This window comes from Leucoraja erinacea, unplaced genomic scaffold (assembly GCF_028641065.1).
Source record: "Leucoraja erinacea ecotype New England unplaced genomic scaffold, Leri_hhj_1 Leri_156S, whole genome shotgun sequence".
Lineage (NCBI taxonomy): Eukaryota > Metazoa > Chordata > Chondrichthyes > Rajiformes > Rajidae > Leucoraja > Leucoraja erinaceus.
The window spans coordinates 205,219-217,500 of record NW_026575858.1 but is presented as its reverse complement, the minus strand read 5'-3'; the positions used below and the strand labels follow the sequence as shown (position 1 = coordinate 217,500).

The window sequence follows — 12,282 nt, the reverse complement described above, 5'->3', positions numbered from 1 at the left end:
CAACCAAACAAACTATAAACACAATCATAACACACATATTCTTTTACATAATAATAATGTTTGGGGGAGTCCAGAACCAGGGGCCACACAGTTTAAGAATATGGAGTAAGCCATTTAGAACGGAGACGAGGAAACACTTTTTCTCACAGAGAGTGGTGAGTGTGGAACTCTCTGCCTCAGAGGGCGGTGGAGGCCGGTTCTCAGGATGCATTCAAGAGAGATCTTAAAATTAGCAGAGTCGGGATATGGGGAGAAGGCAGGAATGGGGTACTGATTGGGGATGATCAGCCATGATCACATTGAATGGTGGTGCCCGCCTGTGCCTGTGCCTGCCTTCTCCCCATATCCCTTGACTCCACTAGCCCCTTGAGCTCTATCTAACTCTCTCTTAAATCCATCCAGTGACTTGGCCTCCACTGCCCTCTGTGGCAGGGAATTCCATAAATTCACAACTCTCTGGGTGAAAAACTTTTTTCTCACCTCAGTCTTAAATGACCTCCCCTTTATTCTAAGACTGTGGCCCCTGGTTCTGGACTCGCCCAACATTGGGAACATTTTTTCCTGCATCTAGCTTGCCCAGTCCTTTTATAATTTTATATGTTTCTATAAGATGCCCCCTCATCCTTCTAAACTCCAGTGAATACAAGCCTAGTCTTTTCAATCTTTCCTCATATGACAGTCCCGCCATCCCAGGGATCAATCTCGTGAACCTACGCTGCACTGCCCCAATCACAAGGATGTCCTTCCTCAAATTAGGAGCCCAAAACTGTACACAATACTCCAGATGTGGTCTCACCAGAGCCCTATACAACTGCAGAAGAACCTCTCTACTCCTATACTGAAATCCTCTTGTTATGTTATGCCCCTTCAGCGCAGGGGCAGGGCAAAACCCTCATCACCACCCACCAGGCAGGTGTTACTGACCCAGGAAGAGGACAATAGACAATAGACAATAGGTGCAGGAGTTGGCCATTTGGCCCTTCGAGCCAGCACCGCCATTCAATGTGATCATGGCTGATCATCCCCAATTGATTTGATTGGATTCAATTTATTGTCATTGCACTTTTCAGTGCAACTAAATGGTTTAGCCTGCAGTCATAACATAGATTAAATAACAAACACTCAACACAGTTTAAAGTCCCAAAGTCATTGTCTCTTCCCTCCTTGCTCTCCTTCTGTGCTGAGGCAATCCAAGCCTCCGATGTTGTGACCCCGCCGGGTGATGGTAGGTCAGTCCCGCGGCTGAATCCGAGCTCCGCAAACGGGCTGGTTCAAACTCCGTGGCCCGGGTCGGTCGAAGCTGCCGTCCTCCAGTCCAGCGGACGCAGCTGTTGTTGCGGGAGCTCCGGAAAACAGAACTCGAGCTCCCGATGATGTCGTCCACTGGCCCGCGGGCCGAGCCTCCAAAGTCGGGTCGGAAGTTGTGTCGCCCCGCAACCACAGCCCCGAGGTCGGCCAGCCTCGCATTGGTAAGTCCTGGCTCTGCCTCCGCAGCCTCGAGATCGGTCGCAGTTGGAGGCCGCCAGCTCTGCGATAGGCCTCAGCGCAGACGGACACGGAGACGGGGGGTAAGGCCGCATATCCCCCCCCCCCGAAGGAAGTCAGTAACCATGTTACACCCGTCCCCCCCCACCCCCACACATACGGTTGTTTTGTTGTTTGTCTTTTGCACAAAAGTCCGCGAGCATTGCCACTTTCATTTCACTGCACATCTCGTATGTGTATGTGACAAATAAACTTGACTTGGCTTGACTCGACACAACTAAACAAACCGAAATAAACTGCAACAACGGGACAAGAGAAAACAAAAAACAGAAAAGACAAACGGACTGCAGGCGAGCTGCAGCTGCAAGGCAAAGCCGCCACTTCTGATATCAGTACCCCGTTCCTGCTTTCTCCCCATATCCCCTGAAAATTCTGCATATTTATCTTCCCATTCATCCATCCATCCATCCATCCTCTGCTCGGTCCGCATTAACCAACCTGATCTCCCGGTGGCTCAGCACTTGAACTCCCCCTATTTTTAAGAGCCCTATCTAGCTCTCTCTTGAAAACATCCAGAGAACACGCCTCCACCGCCCTCTGAGACAGAGAATTCCACAGACTCACCCCTCTCTGTGAGAAAAAGTGTTTCCTCGTCTCCGTTCTAAATGGCTTACCCCTTATTCTTAAACTGTGGCCCCTGGCTCTGGACTCCCCCAACATCAGGAACATGTTTCCTGCCTCTAGTGTGTCCAAACCCTTAGCAATCTTGTATGTTTCAATGAGATTCCCTCTATTCCTTCTAAACTCCAGAGTGTACAAGCCCAGCCGCTCTATTCTCTCAGCATATGACAGTCCCGCCATCCTGGGAATTAACCTGGTGAACCTACGCTGCACTCCCTCAATAGCAAGAATGTCCTTCCTCAAATTAAGGGACCAAAACTGCACACAATACTCCAGGTGTGGTCTCACCAGGGCCATGTACAACTGCAGAAGGACCTCTTTGCTCCTATATTCGATTCCTCTTGGTATGAAGGCCAACATGCCATTCGCTTTCTTCACTGCCTGCTGTACCTGCATGCTTACTTTCTCCCGGGAAACTCGGGAGAACTCTTGAATTAGCTCTAACAGTGGGACAGGCCCCATCAGGGTCTGCTGGCAGATGGATGCGATCTGATCACGAAGGTCAGTACTTTGTGTAAAAATTCTGCATATTTATCTTCCCATTCATCCATCCATCCATCCTCCGCTCGGTCCGCATTAACCAACCTGATCTCCCGGTGGCTCAGCACTTCAACTCCCCCTCCCATTCCCAATCTGACCTTTCTGTCCTGGGCCTCCTCCATGGCCGGAGTGAGGCCCAGCGCAAATTGGAGGAGCAGCACCTCACATTTCACTTGGGCAGTTTACACCCCAGCGGTATGAACTTTGTTGAAACATAGAAATTAGATGCAGGAGTAGGCCATTCGGCCCTTCGAGCCTGCACCGCCATTCAATATGATCATGGCTGATCATCCAACTCAGTATCCCGTACCTGCCTTCTCTCCATACCCCCTGATCCCCTTAGCCACAAGGGCCACATCTAACTCCCTCTTAAATATAGCCAATGAACTGACCTCAACTACCCTCTGTGGCAGAGAGTTCCAGAGATTCACCACTCTCTGCGTGAAAAAAAGTTCTTCTCATCTCGGTTTTAAAGGATTTCCCCTTTATCCTTAAGCTGTGACCCCAAATGTGGCCGGGCGGTGAACTGTCCACCCGGGAGACGGAGAGGAAAGGGTTAAAACTTTCAACAGCAAAACCCTGCGATTTTTGGACGTGAATTTAGACCATTTGTGCCCGCAGGTGAAGCTGGCACTGCCCACAGCCTCTCGCCAGCCTCTCTGCCCACTGCCCACAGCCTCTCTCTGTCCACCCACCCCAGACGCCACCAGAATCTTTTACCATCTGCATTCATCGAGGTTCACGGGGTAAATTCGCCGTCTTGAGGGGTTTAAGCGGTGTATTTTGCATTTTGCGAAGGGGGGGTTCCCCGCCTCCAGGGCTCGGGGATTCCCTCCCCTCGCGCGGTGACGTCAGACGCAATGTAGCAAAGCGGGGAGTGTTGCCACAGGTCAGTTGCAACTATGGCCGAGGCGCTGGGATTCCCCTCTCCCCCTCCCTCTCCCTCTCCCGCTCCCCCTCCCTCTCCCCCTCCCTCTCCCGCCTCCCTGCCCCGCTCCCCTCCCCACCTCCCTGCCCTATCCCTCTCCCTGCCCAGCTCCCTCTCCCACCCCCTATCCCCTCCCGCCCAGCTCCCCCTCTCCCTCTCCCTGCACCGCCCCTCTCCCTCTCCCTGCACCCCTACCCTCCCCTCTCCCTGCCCCTGCCCCTCTCCCCCTCCCACCCCCATCCCCTCCCTGCCAGCTCCCTCCTGCCCAGCTCCCTCTCCCGCCCCGCCGCCGCCGCCCGCTGGCGGGCACACATCTGCCGGCAACTCCGCCGCCGAGACCGCGAACAGAAGCAACGCTTCAAGACCATCATCAACGCCTGTGAGGCTGTGCTCTTTGTTGGAGGGAGGGGAGGTGTGTGGGATGAGGGGGAGGGGGAGTATGGAGGGAGGGGGGGAGGGAGGTAAGGAGGGGTGGGATGGGGGGTGCGAGGATGGAGGAGGGGGAGAGGATGGAGGAGGGTGAGTGAGAATGGAGGGGAGTGAGAAGGGGGGGGTGAGTGAGGGGGGGGGTGAGGGAGGGTGGGGGGGGGGGGCTGAGGGAGGGAGGGGGGAATGAGTGAGGGGGGGGGGTGAGGGACGGGAAGTATGGAGGGAGAGGATGGGGAGGAGGAGGAAGGAACACTGAAGATCATCGTCAACTTCTGTGGTCTTTGAGAGAGGAGGGGGAAGGGAGAACGTGGAGGGGGAGGAGAGAGGAGGAGGTGAGGTGGGGGGTAGAGTCATAGAATAATACAGTGTGGAAGCAGGCCCTTCGGCCCAACTTGCCCACACCAGCCAACAATGTCCCAGCTACACTAGTCCCACCTGTGTCCATATCCCTCCAAACCCTGTCCTATCCATGTTCCTGTCTAACTGTTTCTTAAATGATGGGATAGTCCCAGCCTCAACCACCTCCTCGGGCAGCTCGTTCCATACATCCACCAACCTCTGTGTGAAAAAGTTACTCCTCGGATTCCTTTTAAATCTTTTCCCCTTCACCTTGAACCTATGTCCTTTGGTCCTCGATTCCCCTAGTCTGGGCAAAAGATTGTGCATCTACCCGATCTATTCCTCTCATGATTGTATACCCCTCTATAAGATCTCCCCTCATCCTCCTGCGCTCCATGGAATAGAGTCCCAGCCTACTCAACCTCTCCCTGTAGCTCACAGCCTCGAGTCCTGGCAACATCCTCGTAAATCTTTTCTGAACCCTTTCCAGCTTGACAACATCTTTCCTATAACCTGGTGCCCAGAACTGAACACAATATTCTAAATATTCACAATGCGGTCTCACCAACGTCTTATACAACTGCAACATGACCTCCCAACTTCTATACTCAATACTCTGACTGATGAAGGCCAAAGTGCCAAAAGCCTTTTTGACCAGATTATCTACCTGCGACTCAACCTTCAAGGAACCATGCACCCGTACTCCTAGATCCCTCTGCTCTACAACACTACCCAAAGGCCTACCATTCACTGTGTAGGTCCTGCCCTTGTTCGACATCCCAAAATGCAACACCTCACACTTCTCTGTATTAAATTCCATCCACCATTCCTCCGCCCACCTGGCCAATCGATCCAGATCCAGATCCTGCTGCAATCGTTCACAACCATCTTCACTATCTGCAAAACCACTCACTTTTGTATCATCAGCAAACTTGCTAACCTTGCCCTGTATGTTCTCATCCAAATCATTGATGTAGATGACAAACAGTAACGGGCCAAGCACCGAACTCTGAGGCCCATCACTAGTCACAGGCCTCCAGTCTGAGAAGCAACCTTCCACCATCACCCTCTGCTTCCTTCCATGGAGCCAATTTGCTATCCACTCAGCTATCTCTCCTTGGATCCCATGCGATCTAACCTTCCAGAGCAGCCTACCATGTGGCACCTTGTCGAACACTTTACTGAAGTCCATGTACACAACATCTACAGCTCTGCCCTCATCGACCTATTTGGTCACATCTTCAAAAAACTCAATCAGATTTGTGAGACACGACCTCCCACGTACAAAACCATGCTGACTGTCCCTAATCAGCCCTTGCCCATCCAAATGCCTGTATATCCTATCCCTCAGAATACTCTCCAGTAACTTACCAACTACAGATGTTAAGCTCACCGGCCTATAGTTCCCAGCATTTTCCCTGCAGCCCTTCTTGAAAAGAGGCACAATATTTGCCCCCCTCCTGTCTTCCGTCACCTCTCCTGTATTTAAGGACGGCTCGTAAATTTCAACCAGGGCTCCCGCAATTTCCTCTCTAGTTTCCCGCAATGTCCTCGGATATATCTGATCAGGCCCTGGAGATTTGTCCTCCTTCAGAGAAGGAGCGTTGTTTCAAAACCACAATCAACTCCTGACAGGCTTTGCTCTCTGTCGGAGGAAGGGATGGAGGGAGGAGAGGAGGAGGAGGGGGAGGGGGAGGAGGGATGGGGAGGGGGGTAGCAACACTTCAAAAACCATCACGTCCAGTGTGGCTATGCTCTTCATGGGACAGAGAGAGAGAGAGAGAGGGATAGAGCGAGGGATGGTGAGACAGAGAGAAGGAGGGAGGGAAGGAGAGAGGGAGGGGTCGAAAGGGGTGTGGAATTCAAGATTGCAACTCACGAGTCAAGAGAGTTTTATTGTCATGTGTCCCAGATTGAACAATGAAATTCTTACTTGCAGCAGCACAACACAATATGCAAACATATGCAGTTTATAATATCAACCCCTTAAAGTTGCCTTAATGTTTAAAGTATAAACGAAAAACTGCAGATGCTGGTTTACACTAGAGATAGACACAGAGTGCTGGAGTAACTCAGCGGGTCTGGCAGCATCTGTGGAGAACATGGATAGGTGACATTTCACAGAGTGCTGGAGTAACTCAGCGGGTCAGGCAGCATCTGTGGAGAACATGGATAGGTGACGTTTCACAGAGTGCTGGAGTAACTCAGCGGGTCAGGCAGCATCTGTGGAGAACATGGACATGTGACGTTTCACAGAGTGCTAGAGTAACTCAGTGGGTCGGGCAGCATCTCTGGAGAGAACTGATGAGTGACGTTTCTTCAGAATGTTTGGATCCGAAACGTCACCCATTCCTTCTCCTCAGAGATGCTGCCTGTCCGGAGGACACGGGTTCAAGGTGAAGGGGAAAAGATTTAATAAGAATCTGAGGTAACTTTTTCACACAAAGGGTGGTGAGTGTATGGAACGAGCTGTCAGAGGATGGGAAAGGAATGGAGGGTTATGGTCTGAGTGCAGGTAGATAGGACTAAGGGAAAATAATTGTTCGGCACGGGACTTGTAGGGCCGAGATGGCCTGTTTCCGTGCTGTAATTGTTATATGGTTATAGGCGGTAGTTGAGGCTGGGACTATCACAACCTTTAAGAAGCAGTTAGACAGATACATGGATAGGACGGGTTTGGAGGGATATGGACCAAGAGCTGGCAGGTGGGACTAGCTGGGACATGTTGGCCAGTGTGGACGAGTTGGGCCGAAGGGCCTGTTTCATAGAAACATAGATAGAAAATAGGTGTCGGAGTAGGCCATTCGGCCCATCGAGCCTGCACCGCCATTCAATATGATCATGGCTGATCATCCCCAATCAGTATCCCATCCCTGCCTTCTCTCCATACCCCCTGATCCCTTTAGCCACAAGGGCCACATCTAACTCCCTCTTAAATATAGCAACTGTACATTGTACTTTCCACACTGTAATACCCATGCCTCTATATGTCGACAAAAATGCTGGAGAAATTCAGCGGGTGAGGCAGCATCTACGGAGCGAAGGAAATAGGTGGCGTTTCGGGTCGAGACCCTTCTTCTGATTTCTCCAGAAACGTCGCCTATTTCTTCACTCCATAGATGCTGCCTCACCCGCTGAGTTTCTCCAGCATTTTTGTCTACCTTTGATTTTTCGAACATCTGCAGTTCATTCTTAAACATGCCTCTACAGGTGAACCAACCTGTCTGGCCCACATTCCAGTGACAGAAACATTAGACATCAGCTTTGAACAGTTTGGCAACATTGCTTGATGAAAGCAAACACATAAGGCTGCAAGTCAGAACTGCTTCACGCCATCTCATACCACCCCTAGCCGCCAGCCCAGTCTTTGTCAAACAAGACCAGGGGTTTCATAAGGTGGGGCGGGCACGGTGGAGCAGCGGTAGTGTGGCTCTCTCACAGCGCCAGAGACCCGGGTTCCATCCTGACCACGGGTGCTGTCTGTACGGAGTTTGCACGTTCTCCTGCGTGGGTTTTCTCCGGGTGTTCCGGTTTCCTCCCACACTCCAAAGACGTGCAGGTTTGTAGGATAATTGGCTTCGGTAAAACAAAAAGAAAAATCGTCTCCAGTGACAGTGTAGGATAGTGTTAGTGTGCGGGGATCACTGGTATGACACGGACTTGATGGGCTGAAGGGCCTGTTTCCGTGTTGTATCTTTGAACTTATCGAAATCATAGGAGCAGAATTGGGACATTCGGCCCATCGACTCTACTCCGACATTCAATCATGGCTGATCTATCTCTCCCTCCGAACCCCATTCTCCTGCCTTCTCCCCATAACCTCTGACACCCATACTAATCAAGAATCTGTCTATCTGCACCTTAAAAATATCCACTGACTTGGCCTGGCACAGAATTCCACAGATTCACCATCCTCTGACTAAAGAAATTCCTCCTCATCTCCTTCCAAAAGGAAATGCATCTTTTAATTCTGAGGCTGTGCCCTCTAGTCCTCGACTCTCCTGCTAGTGGAAACATCCTCTCCACATCCACTGTGTCCAGGCCTGTCACTATTCTGTAAGTATCAATGAGGTCCCCCCTCATCCTTCTAAACTCCAGCGAGTACAGGCCCAGTGCCGACAAACGCTCACCATACGTATACCCATCAGCTTGTACCTAGACTACCTCCAAAAACCAGCAGAGCTGAAGAAAGAGAAAGAAGTTGATACCTCTTTGTAAACAGTGTGACCCAAGGATCTGGGGCTCCTTGTTCATCAGTCAATGAATGTAAGCTTGCAGGTACAGCAGGCAGTGAAGAAAGCGAATGGCATGTTGGCCTTCATAACAAGAGGAGTTGGGTTTAGGAGCAAAGAGGTCCTTCTGCAGTTGTACAGGGCCCTAATGAGACCACACCTGGAGTATTGTGTGCGGTTTTGGTCCCCTAATTTGAGGAAGGACATTCTTGCTATTGAGGAAGTGCAGCGCAGGTTCACCAGGTTAATTCCCGGGATGGCGGGACTGTCATAGGCTGAGAGAATGGAGCGGCTGGGCTTGTACACTCTGGAGTTTAGAAGGATGAGAGGGGATCTTATTGAGACACATAAGATTATTAAGGGCTTGGACACACTAGAGGCAGGAAACATGTTCCCGATGTTGGGGGTGTCCAGAACCAGGGGCCACAGTTTAAGAATAAGGGATAAGCCATTTAGAATGGAGATGAGGAAACACTTTTTCACGCAGAGAGTTGTGAGTCTGTGGAATTCTCTGCCTCAGAGGGCGGTGGAGGCAGGTTCTCTGGATACTTTCAAGAGAGAGCTAGATAGGGCTCTTAAAGATAGCGGAGTTAGGGGATATGAGGAGAAGGCAGGAACGGGGTACTGATCGTGGATGATCAGCCATGATCACAGTGAATGGCGGTGCTGGCTCGAAGGGCCGAATGGCCTACTCCTGCACCTGTTGTCTATTGCAGGGGTGGGGAATCTTTTCATGTTGGAAGGCCACATTAAATTCCATGAACAGTACCCAAACAAAGACAAACAAACTGTGAAAATAACTTTGGCTCAAGGTCGCCAGTATGAAATTTTCACTTTTTCTATATTGCACCTTTCATTGTTGCACCCTTTTTAAAATACCTCAACGTTTTTGCTACATTTTGGCACCCTGTGAATATTTTAATATTTTAAATAATGTAATGTCTATTGTCTATTTTTATTGGTATGTTGCCTGTCTGTGTTTTTAATATTACTTGCACATTTGGAGTATGGGGAAACGTAATTTCAAACCTCTGTGTAACTACTGTTGCATAATTGAATTGACAATAAAGTTTACTTTGAACTTTAAATTAGCTGTAATCTAGAAAAGAAAATAGAAAATAGGTTCTTTATTGTCATTATAACATGTAAACATGTACAACGAAATAAAAAATGCCAACCAGTCAGTGCACCCTTCACACATTATCTAAAAGCTAACGATACGTAAAAGAGAAATATCTGAAATAAACAACTAATCTAATAAGGCCGCATCCAAGAAACTTCATTTAGATATAAGATTATTTTGTTGAATCTTCTTTTACTCTTTGGTATTTTAAATATGTTCACTAAATAAAAATAATAAAAGACGAACAAAAACATATTAATAAAAATAAAATAATTTGTTCTCCAAATTTTGGATTCATTCAAAATGCCGCACTTAATGGCCTAGCATAGCATAGAAGCATAGAAAATAGGTGCAGGAGTAGGCCATTCGGCCCTTGGAGCCTGCACCGCCATTCAATATGATCATGGCTGATCATCCAACTCAGTATCCTGTACCTGCCTTCTCTCCATACCCCCTGATCCCTTTACCCACAAGGGCCACATCTAACTCCCTCTTAAATATAGCCAATGAACTGGCCTCAACTACCTTCTGCGGCAGAGAATTCCAGAGATTCACCACTCTCCGTGTGAAAAATGTTTTCCACATCTCGGTCCTAAAAGATTTCCCCCTTATCCTTAAACTGTGGCCCCTTGTTCAGGACTTCCCCAACATTGGGAACAATCTTCCAGCATCTAGCCTGTCCAACCCCTTAAGAATTTTGTAAGTTTCTATAAGATCCCCCCTCAATCTTCTAAATTCTAGCGAGTACAAACCGAGTCTATCCAATCTTTCTTCATATGAAAGTCCTGACATCCCAGGAATCAGTCTGGTGAACCTTCTCTGTACTCCGTTTATGGCAAGAATGTATTTCCTCAGATTAGGAGACCAAAACTGTACGCAATATCCACTCCACCAAGACCCTGTACAACTGCAGTAGAACCTCCCTGTTCCTATACTCAAATCCTTTCGCTATGAATGCCTTCTAGGCCGCATGTGGCCTTAAGGTGGCAGGTTCCCCACCCCTGGTGTATTGTCTATTGTTCCGTTCCGTCACCATCTCTTTTTTCTAGCTTTCTGCCCCCAAACTAAATCGGCCTAAAGAAGGGTCCCGCCCCGAAAAGTCGGTGGTTCATTCACGTATGTATTTTGCGTAAGGTTTCAACGAGAGCAGCCCCTTGTCCTCTGGGGTATTTGTGCTGGAATGTGCAGACCTTTGGTGAGAGGGAGGGGAGAGGGTGAAGGGGCACCCATGGCATTTGGTAGACAGGTTCCACATGTCACAGATAGACACTAAAAGCTGGAGTAACTCAGCGGGACGGGCAGCATCTCCGGAGAAAAAGGATGAGGCGACTTTTCGGATGGACAATAGAGCCAGCACCGCCATTCAATGTGATCATGGCTGATCATCCCCAATCAGTACCCCGTTCCTGCCTTCTCCCCATATCCCCTGACTCCGCTATCTTTAAGAGCCCTATCTAGCTCTCTCTTGAACCGGCCTCCACCGCCCTCTGAGGCAGAGAATTCCACACTCACAGCTCTCTGTGTGGAAAAGTGTTTCCTCGTCTCCATTCTAAATGGCTTACCCCTTATTCTTAAACTGTGGCCCCTGGTTCTGGACTCCCCCCAACATCGGGAACATGTTTCCTGCCTCTAGCGTGTCCAAACCCTTAATAATCTAATATGTTTCAATAAGATATCCTCTCATCCTTCTAAACTCCAGAGTGTACAAGCCCAGCCGCTCCATTCTCTCAGCGTGTGACAGAATGTTTGTCGTTGTTCACGACGGGTTTTACGGAGTTGCGCGGGCGCAAGTAAGAATTTTGTCGTTCCGTTTCGCGGTCAGGTGACAATGGCGACACCGTTGACTGTTGCCGATTATTTTCTTGTGTTTCATTCAGACAACCAGCTCCTGGAGAAATCAAACTTCCTCCACCACTGGCGGGAAAAATGTGATCCCTATCTGCATCCTGTGTCCAGGTACGGTCAACCGCGTCCTCCTCCGTGACGAAGATGTGTTGTCGTGTGTAACGTTACGCGTGACCAGGGGGCGGCGCAGCGGTTAGTGCTGTTGCCTCATTGTGCCAGAGATCCCAGTCCGATCTTGACCTCTGGCCTTAGACAATAGACAATAGGTGCAGGAGTAGGCCATTCGGCCCTTCGAGCCAAAACGGCCATTCAATGTGATCATGGCTGATCATCCCCAATCAGTACCCCGTTCCTGCCTTCTCCCCGTATCCCCGACTCCGCTATTTTTAGCCTTAGCTAGCTCTCTCTTGAAAGCATCCAGAGAACCGGCCTCCATCGCCCTCTGAGGTAGAGAATTCCACAGACTCTGTGAGAAAAAGTGTTTCCTCATCTCCGCTCGAAATGGCTTACTCCTTATTCTTAAACTGTGGCCCCTGGTTCTGGACTCCCCCAACATTGGGAACATGTTTCCTGCCTCTAGCGTGTCCAAGCCCTTAACAATCTTATATGTTTCAATGAAATCTCCTCTCATCCTTATAAACTCCAGAGTGTACAAGCCCAGCTGCTCCATTCTCTCAGCC

At 49.6% G+C, this 12,282-nt stretch overlaps 1 protein-coding gene across 1 annotated transcript in view; it reads left to right on the top strand.

Annotated features, from left to right (window-relative positions):
- The first annotated feature begins 2,648 nt into the window (after nucleotides 1-2,648).
- The window catches only part of LOC129715979 (autophagy-related protein 16-1-like), a 75,602-nt gene continuing 65,968 nt past the window's right edge, over nucleotides 2,649-12,282 (top strand). The window contains exons 1-4 of the mRNA XM_055665865.1: nucleotides 2,649-2,667; nucleotides 3,328-3,463; nucleotides 3,889-4,013; nucleotides 11,635-11,713. Of these exons, the coding sequence (XP_055521840.1) occupies nucleotides 2,649-2,667; nucleotides 3,328-3,463; nucleotides 3,889-4,013; nucleotides 11,635-11,713 (359 nt within the window). The remainder of the gene's footprint in view (nucleotides 2,668-3,327; nucleotides 3,464-3,888; nucleotides 4,014-11,634; nucleotides 11,714-12,282) is intronic.